At 18.7% G+C, this 10,236-nt stretch overlaps 4 protein-coding genes across 4 annotated transcripts in view; 2 read left to right on the top strand and 2 right to left on the bottom strand.

Annotated features, from left to right (window-relative positions):
- Window positions 1–354: 354 nt before the first annotated feature.
- Window positions 355–1,282, bottom strand: PADL01_0919300 (conserved Plasmodium protein, unknown function; the record flags this gene model as incomplete). The annotated part of the gene is made up of 4 exons (XM_028681872.1): window positions 355–411; window positions 512–585; window positions 713–829; window positions 964–1,282. 4 exons carry the CDS (start codon window positions 1,280–1,282, stop codon window positions 355–357), a joined length of 567 nt encoding a protein of 188 aa, XP_028538206.1.
- A 1,013-nt stretch (window positions 1,283–2,295) lies between these two features.
- On the top strand, window positions 2,296–5,424 carry PADL01_0919200 (CS domain protein, putative; the record flags this gene model as incomplete). Its single annotated transcript, XM_028681871.1, has 1 exon — window positions 2,296–5,424. One exon carries the CDS (start codon window positions 2,296–2,298, stop codon window positions 5,422–5,424), a length of 3,129 nt encoding a protein of 1,042 aa, XP_028538205.1.
- A 523-nt stretch (window positions 5,425–5,947) lies between these two features.
- PADL01_0919100 (chaperone, putative) lies at window positions 5,948–7,690 on the top strand (the record flags this gene model as incomplete). Its single annotated transcript, XM_028681869.1, has 9 exons — window positions 5,948–6,071; window positions 6,262–6,374; window positions 6,499–6,563; window positions 6,714–6,810; window positions 6,931–7,038; window positions 7,114–7,167; window positions 7,273–7,322; window positions 7,464–7,524; window positions 7,613–7,690. 9 exons carry the CDS (start codon window positions 5,948–5,950, stop codon window positions 7,688–7,690), a joined length of 750 nt encoding a protein of 249 aa, XP_028538204.1.
- Window positions 7,691–8,474: 784 nt separating this feature from the next.
- Window positions 8,475–10,236, bottom strand: part of PADL01_0919000 (long chain fatty acid elongation enzyme, putative) — a gene marked incomplete at both ends in the record, with an annotated part of 1,794 nt that continues 32 nt past the window's right edge. The window contains one exon of the mRNA XM_028681868.1: window positions 8,475–10,236. This exon is cut by the window's right edge and continues 32 nt beyond it. Within this exon, the coding sequence (XP_028538203.1) occupies window positions 8,475–10,236 (1,762 nt within the window).

Genomic DNA, 10,236 nt, shown 5'->3' with positions numbered 1-10,236 from the left:
TATCATATTTGTAAAAAAAAAAAAAAAAATAAAATAAACATTTACATATATTTATATTATGTCATTTTAAAAAAAAAAGAAAAAGAATATAAACATATATTTTTATTTTGTATCACTAAAAAAAAAAAAAAAAAATTATTTACATATTTAAAGATTCAATTTTAGTCAACTTACATTTTCATCGTTCAAACAAAAGATTTGTATACATTTATGTGTGTACATATATTTATTTATATTTAAAGATATCTATAAGAAAAAAAAAATTTTTTAAATGAAATGTTTTGTTATAATATGTTTAAATATATGTGTACATAGTTTTATTCTATATATAATTATAAAATATTTTTATGAACTTTAATTGAAAAGATCTTTTTCGTTTATATTCATGAGGTTAAGTATATCCTCTTCAATCTATTTAAAAAAAAAAAAAAAAAGTTCTATAAGTTATGCTTATATATATAATATATATTATATGTATGTGTAGAGCCCCTATTTATTATATGTGATATACCCGAATTTTATCAAATAAATCTATGGTAGGTACTTTAATAAGTACTATAGGTTCCTTTACTAAATTTATGGGCACTATATGAAATTTCATAAAGAATAATATATATATCATATGATCAAATATGATATATATATGAATATTTATTATGTGTCTATATATATATGACAATTTAATGATATTCCCTTATTTATTTATTTAAACCTTCTATTTGAGTGTTAACATCAAACGTATTGGTATTATTCATATCTTCGTCATTATTATTTGAGTTTATATTATCATCTTTATTTTTATGATCATATTTAACATTCATCTTTTTATCTTAAAAAATAAAATATATATATATATATATATATATATAAATTTTTAAGGATAATAATATAATTATCATTTATTTATTTTCTTATATTATTTGCACATATATATTTATTTATTTATTCATTTTATTTTGATACTCCTTTTAATATATTTGTTTAATTCTTCTTTTATTTTATTATTCAACATTTGTTGGTCTTTCATTATAGCTTGTATGTTTTTTTCTTTATCATTCATTATATTTATATGATTATCATTTGAAGAACTTATATCTTGTGATTCATTATCATAATTATGTAACAATATATCGATTAATTTATCTTTTTGATTTATATTTAGTCCTTCAGAATAATCTTTATAGTATACATTAATAGGTGGATGTATTAATTTAGAACCTATCTCATTATGTTTGTTGAATAATAAGAAGGATATAACAAGACAGAAACGAAAGATGTTCATAGTTTTTTTGATGATATATATATATAAATATTTTAACAAAAAATAAATATATACATAAATTTATTTATGTAAGGACAAATGTATAATTACTTTTTTCTGTTTTGTATTTTTTAAAAGGTACCATTTGAATTTTTTTTTTTTTTTAATATGACTAGAAATATACAAATAAAAGAAATAAGAAATATATATATATATATATATATATATATATATGTGTAACATCTAACCAATATATTAAGGAATATACCTTATATATAATATTTTGTGTATATACCAAATTGGTAGGAGGAATAAAAAAAATTAAAATATATAACCATATAAGCACACTAAATATTAGTTATATATATATAAATATTTTTGAGATAAGAACAAAACATATTAGTAATTAATAATGATCAGCATGTTTTTTATAAATTCATGTCGAATTATTATTTTTTTTTTTTTTCAAATTTTAAAAATGTATTATTTTTTGCCCTAATCATTTATTTATATTCTAATATTAACATTGAGTTAATATTAATGATATATTTTTACAGGTAAAATATTTTTATCTTAATGATAGAATGAGGATTGTTATTTTTTCATTTATAAATACAAAATTTATTTTGTAGATATTATATATATATATATAATAATATGTTTATATTTTATATTTCTTCGAATGTATAAGTTTATCAAATTTTTTTTTTTTTTTATATATATATGAGAAAAGTGTACATAAATATATTTTAATATTTAGATAAAATAAAATAAAAATAAAATATAATATAATATAATATAATATAATATAACATAATATTTTATAATATAATAAATTTTAAAAAATGAAGAAATAAAACAAAGTGGTAAAATATATATAATATATATATATTATATTTATAGTAGCTAAGGTTAATATTTTATTAATATATATATATATATATATATATTTATATAATGTTTATATTCCTTTTGTATGTGTGTGATATTTTATTTAATCATGTGTATTATTTATGGTGTAATAAAATGATAAAATGTTTATATGGTCGATGGTCTTTAATATTAGCTTACTAATATATATAAATACACTGAAATGTGTTATATTAAGAAGGCAAAATATAAATAAAAGAGTACCTTCATATAATATATTATTTCCAAGTAAGGATTTAAAAAAAAAGAAATATAACTCTTTGCCAGTAGGTTTTATAAGAAATGTTTTTTTATATGATAAAAAGAAAAGAGGTAATAAATCATTTGAGCTGTTCAGAGGTTTTGGGGCTACCTGTTCATATGAATGGATAGAATGTGATGAAAATGTGGAAGTTAAAATTAGAATATCACCAGATATTAATTCTGACGATATTCAATATAATATTAAGAGTAATTATATTTATTTCAAAATAAGAAATAAACCAAAAAGCTTGATAGAAGGGAAATTAAAAGGAAATGTTGATGTTAATTTTTCAACATGGTTTATAGAAAAACAAAGAGATTGTAATATTTTAAATATTGTTTTAAAAAAAAAAAGTAGAGGAATTAATGAATGGGTAGGAGTAGTAGAAAAGGAAAGTATCATACATGTATCATATGATAATTTATCATCATCATCAACAAGTTCAAATATATCATATATGCCCTCACCCACAAATAATAACAATAATAATAATAATAATAATAATAATCATAATAATAATAATAATAATAATAATAATAATCATAATAATAATAATAATAATAATGATAGTATGAATAATACCATTGGTTGTAATAATATTACATCAAACGAATTATTATATAGCCAACATTTTGAGAACGCAAAATTTAATGATATTTTTGATTTCCTTATTAACTGGGCTAGTAAAAAATCAAGCAATCAAAACGAATTTGGTATCCCAATTCTTAAATTAAAAACAAGTGTCATAAAAAATGAAGATTTTATAGAAATTATTCTAACAGGTTATGATAGCTTAAAATGGGAAGCAGAAGATAGTATAATTTTTAAATTAGGAATTATTAATAATGGTGTGAGTTTAAATATATATAGAGGAAATGTTGCTAGTGGTCTTAAAGGTACTTATGGAAGTATGATTAGCTATCTTGTTCAAGAAAGTGAAGAAATAATTATTAGAAAATTACAACATGATATAAAAGGTCTCTATTATCTTAATCCATTGTCAAAAAATATACAGAAATGTATGCACACACAATCACCTCAAAGTAATTATAGTTATAGAACTGATGAAAAAAATGTAAAACATATATCTATAAATGAAGATGATAATCAAAAAATAAGGAATGATAATATGGATAATAAATTTGAGACAGATCATAATAATAAAGCAAACCATCACCACAACCACCACCACAACCACCACCACAACCATCATCATCATAATAGTAATAATAATAATAATAATCCTGTGGAAGAAATAAAAAAAGATAGTGAACAAGAAGATTTAATTGTTAAAGAACTACAATTAAATTCAACCGTCAAATTAAGCTGTGAAGATAAAAGTAAAGAACCAAGTTTTATGAAGGATTGGTCAGAAGAAAAAAAAATTGAATTCAGAAGAAATTCAGTTTTAGAATTGAAAAAGAATCTAGAATTAACTCAAGAAAATAAAATTTCATTAAAATTAGAAGATTATATTTCTCATATGAAAAGTTCATTTGATCTAACAGATGAAGAATCCAAATTGGTTTGGCAGAAGGGTATAAAAAAATCTGATGAACAAAAGAATAGAGAAAAATTTTATAGATTTACTGAAATAGAGAATTTAACTGAGAAAATTGGATTGTTTAATATAGATGATGAAAATATTGATAACTTTTCAAACATGCATTATGAGAGAATAAAGAAGGGTGTAAAACAAGATGGTGGCTCAAATGGATATGTAGAAAATGATACACCTAATACAAGTCATACAAATGATACACATCATACAAATGATACACGTCATACAAATGATACACGTCATACAACTAATACACGTCATACAAATGATACACGTCATACAAATAACAGTAGTGATATAAATAATGATCCAAATGACAATTATGATAATCAAAATAGCTTCTATGATGTTACACCTAATATTACCAATAGTAATAATATCAACCAACAATTTTATAATTGCCTTGAAGAAGAATTATTAGATACAGAAAATAAAAAGGAAAAGACGTTACACGAAATATATATACAAAGTAATGATAAAGAAAAAAAAGAAATGAGAGAAAAATGGAGAGTGAATGAAATGAGATTAAATACATTAATTGATGAAATAAAATATTTAGATGATAATATAATTCCAACTGTTTGTAATAATTATCGAGATGTTTTATTAAGTGATGAATATCCATGTTTAATGAAAATACGATTAAATGAAAATCCACCAAAAAATGAAGAAGAAAAAAAAATATTACAGATTGTTAATTCTTTTGTTATGAGTCTTTATGATGATATAAAAATATTAATGGAACATGAAGAAAAAGAACATTTAAAAAAAATCCAACTAATATGTGAAAAAGTTATACAGGATGAAAAAGGACTTAATGAATTTATTGAATCTATGAAACCATTATTAGATTATTCTTTTCTAGGATATATAAAACATGCTATAAAAATGGAAAAAAAAAATATTCAAGCTCAAAAAAAAGATTTCAGACAACAACCATCAGATTGGTTAATTATATTAATGATAATACAAAAAGGTATTTATACTATTCTTGAAAAAGATATATGGCAAGATGTAATAAATATCTCTGCAATCATATGTCATGATAATCCAGCTGTAAGAAAAACAATTCTAAATACTATGGTAGCTTCTATGGCAAAAGCTGATTGGATCTTCTTTAAAGATATTATTAAAACTTTATATAAAAGTGTTCAAGATAAAAAACTCACAGCTAACCATTTCCCAGATTTCCCACATATTCCTGAAGCTATATTTCAATTAAATTATGATATTGAACAAATTCTACCTGACTGGTTCATAAAAGAAATGTTAGATGAATATGATAAATCCATAGTTGAACAAATGAAGTCAAAAAAACCACTCTTCTGGAAAATGAAAGAAATAAAATGGGATCCAAAATTTGTAAACAATTTTAAAATGTTGCAGGTACAAAAATATAAGGAATATGAAAGTTATAAAAAAAAATAATCAAATAATATTTTAACTTCAAATGGTGTGTTATAATATATATTATTAAATATACATATGTAAATAAATATAATTATATATATATATATATATATATATATATATATATTATATTATTTATATATATAATTTATATGCTAATTTATTTATATATAAATAAATAAAATTACAAAAATGTAAGGTATATATTTATATATTTTTATATGTATTATATATCTATATTTATACAAGTCGACTTTAACATATTTCAAATATTAATATATTATATATATATATGTATATTTGTATATATGTATATATTTGTTTATTTTAAGATATAAAATAAATAATATAATATATATATATTTTTTTTTTTTTATTTATTTTTTTTTATCTAATTATTTATTTTATTTTATTTTATTTTTTTGTGAAAAATTTTTTTTTTTCTTTCAAACTTATCAATAAATACAAATATTATGTAGAAATATATATTTTTTATATGTTGTATTATTTATTATTCTATAAATGATTAAAAAAAAAAGGAATGAGAAAAATAAAGTACTTATCCACATTGTGGAAACACAAAAAAATTAATATCTTTAATCATAAAAATTATTACACGAATAATTTATCTCAAAACTTTTTCCACAGTCATAAAAACAATCTAGGTTTGTATATATAAAGAAAAAAAAAAAAAAAATGAAATAATAATTATTAATATATAATTTGTTTTAAATGTGATATATAAAACATGTTATCAGTATAATGTTATTCCTCATAAAAAAAAAAAAATAATACATATAAATACATACATATATATTATATATATATATATTATATATATTTCTTATCGGTTAGATAATAATAATTATAATGGAACCAATTTAAGTGAAAAGAATAAAGTGAAGCATGTTAAATGTCCAAAATGTAATAGCAACATTAGTACTGATATAGTATCTTTTAATTGTCAAGTAATATAAAAAAAAAAAAAAAAAAGATCAAAAAGAAATTGGGAATAATAATATGTACACATATATATTATATATATATATATATATATATATATATATATATATATATTTATTTATATTATAGGTGTGTAAGGCGTTATTTAATGTTGACATTTTTAAAAATTTTAACATTTTTGAACTTTTCAATATGTAACAATAATTAAAAAGAATAAAAAAAATAATATATATATAAATATATATATATATATATATATATATATATATATATATATATATATATATATATTTATATTTAATTCAGCTTTGTTTTAATGTCTGTTCCTTTCTTTCTTTTTACAGAGAAGCAAACTACGATATTGATAAAAATCATTTAAAAAAAAAGTTCAATGAAATTCAAAATATATATCATCCAGATAAAAATGCCCAAAACGTAGAAGTAAAAATGTCAAAAAGGAAGAAAAAATATTTATATGCATAACAAATATGTTATATATATATATATATATATATATATATATATATATATATTTATTTATTTATTTATTTTTCATATTAGGTCGATGAAATAAACCAAGTGTCTAGTTATCTTAATAATGCATATAGGACTTTATCAAACGATGTTGAACGGGCATTATATTTATTGAAAATAGAATACAACTATATGGTATACACATAAATATAAAAAATATATATATATATATATATATATATCAATTTATTTATTATTTATTTTTTTAAGATATCAGAGGATGAATGCATGGATGATGATGAATTTCTATCAGAAATTATAAAAGTAATAATGATACCATACATAAAATTAAAAAGAAAAAAAATATATATATATATTTTTATTTATATACATTTTATTTATAATTTTTTTGTTTAATTATTTTTTAAGATTAATGTTGAAATCAGTAAACCAGATGCGAACATTGAATTATTAACAAGGTAAGAATAGTAATTATGTGTATCGTAATATTAAAATTAAACTTTTTTTTTTTTTTTTTTTTTTTTTTTTTTTCAATCTGTAATATTTCATTACATCATTTTTAATGTACATAAAATATTATTCTATAAAACATTTTATAGGGAATATAAACAAAAATATGAGGAATATTCAAAAGAAATAAAATTACATTTCAAGGAAAAGGTAATGAAAATATTTCAATATAACGATATTCAAAAGAATATTATGAAATATATATATATATATATTTTTGTTTTTATTTTTTCCTTAGAATTTTAATAATATATTGAATGTGCTGAAGAAGTTAAAGTTCATAAATAGAGTGCTTGAAAGACTACAAAATATATAAGATTAAAAAATATATTTATAGAAATATATGTTGTTGAATTTTTATTATTTTTTCATTCTTGAAAGATATATTATAATAAAAAATTTTCACTTATAAAATATTTAATTTTTTTTTTTTTTAATACATATTTAAAGTTAATATGAAATAATTCTTAAATGGATATATATATTTATATAAATTAATTTTTTTTTTTTTGTATTTTTCACACACAAATAAGTAGACAATAAATAAAAAAAAACATATATATATATATATATATATATATATATATTTATATGTGGAACCTATAAAATGGTTCTTGTTAAAAATAAAATAATTCAACATGAATATTTTAATTATATGTATAATATATATATTATTTTATTTTATTTTATTTTTTTTGAACGGGGAGACTCCTATAAAATATATATGGTTGTAATATTAATTGATGCATTTGAAAAATATGCATTTTATATAAGTGTAACATATTTGAGAATAAACATGATATTTTATATATATATATATATAGCATATAAATAAATATAAAGTATTAATATATATATATATATATATAATATATATATTATAATTATTCCTCGGAATAATATATATTTTTTATTTTTATTTAAATGGATGCCATAATATATTTAACATAATCAATAAATATGTTAAAATGTTAAATTAATAGAAGGTAATATATGAAAAGAATGACATATATGTACATTTTTTTTTTTTTTTTTTTTTATTCTTTTTCAACATTTTTGTGAGACACACGCACATATATATATATTTATATATATTAACATTATTGTGAATGTATTTTTCCTGTTTTATTAAAAATTTTTGTAGAATGTATTTCGATTATCCATCTTAAAGCTCCATGAACACATAAACCTAACAATGCATCGTTATATACCTTTAATCCATAATATATTGGTAATATCAAAGAAACAATATAAAATAAATAATTTTTAAATATATATTTAATAATATAAAAAGGGTTTATATTTTTATGTGTCTGTTTCAAACTTATGGATGATGATGATAATGACGAAGTTAGTTTTGTTGATTCCATGTTTGAATTTTCTATAACTTTTTTTTTCTTTTCTCTTTTTCTATTATCTAAATGTGGATACAATATATATTCATTAGGTTGTTTTGATATAATATAAAAAATGATAGATGAATTATATATATTTTTTATAAACGTACGTATATAGTTTATTTTGTTATTCTTATTTTGTTCGTATGTATTATGAACTCGATAATAATTCATATTATTATGATGATTATAATTATTTCTATGTCTGTAGATCCTTTGATCTGATACATTTCTTATACCTTTTTGCATGTCATCATTATGAAGAGATTCATCTTTTTCGTTTTTTTCATTACTATATATTTTGTCACAATTATATGTTTTATTATCACTAGACATTTTATAATCTTCATTTTTTCCATTAATATCATGCACAGAATCATTTGTCATTTGTTTAATTTTTTGTGAATAAAAATTAACAAAGAGAAAAATATGATCATGAGCATATGTAGCTATACCATTAAAACACAACAAAATTGTTTTTATCAACTTTATAGTAATTATTTTTAAGAGAGCCATATTAGAATAATATTTTGTTTTATATCTTCTGAGTAATATTTTTTGTTCTGTCATATTATTGTCTATTATTCTATTTCTTACGTTTTGATAATAATGTTTATTAATATAAAAAGATAAATTTAAAAGTGTTAATGTAAAGAAAGAACCTATAGACACTTCAATAAATAAACGTAAGATATCTTTACTTTTACATATCATTATAAATCCGATAATAGCTAATATATGTACACTTATTAAATATGTGGCTACATTACTTTTAATATTTCTATAATAATTTGAGAAATAGAAATTTAAAAAGAGTACAGCATATGATAAATATAAAATAAAACTTCCTATTGCATTACTTACAAATAATGGATTGTCTACATTCTTAATAGCATAGTAAGATATATATATACCAGCAAACATTTGAAATATTTGTAGACATGTTATAAACTTTCTTATCTTTATTAATATATGAGGAAATATATATATAAACCCAAAATAAAAATACATAATACTATGTACTAATAAATTTAATAATACAAAATAATGTGCATGTGAAACTAAAATCTTTTGAGAATATAAACAATATAATACAACACTTAAATGATGATAACTATGTAAGAAAGTTAACTTTTTCTTTTTCAATATTAAAAATATTGTATCACCATATTCTACTACTTTTGTAAGTGTAAATATTGTTATAACAGCTCGGGTTTCTGGGCTATATTCTGATTCTTCTACAATTATATATTTCAATATATTCTTATCATATATAGTTATTAATAATACACCTATAAAAGATAATAAGGATAAACTTAAATTCCATAATATTTTTAAATATTTCATATTCTTTTCTTTTCTATTTTTCATTATTTTCTGTAGCATTAAAATACATGGTATATATAATAGAGATATCATTAAAATAATTTTTTCATATTTAATGGCAAGTTCTCTTCCTTTTTGA

This window comes from Plasmodium sp. gorilla clade G2 (genome assembly GCF_900097015.1).
Source record: "Plasmodium sp. gorilla clade G2 genome assembly, chromosome: 9".
NCBI classification, from domain to species: domain Eukaryota; phylum Apicomplexa; class Aconoidasida; order Haemosporida; family Plasmodiidae; genus Plasmodium; species Plasmodium adleri (nom. inval.).
Note: the sequence above shows the minus strand (reverse complement) of the source record. Positions and strands in the feature narration are given on the sequence as shown.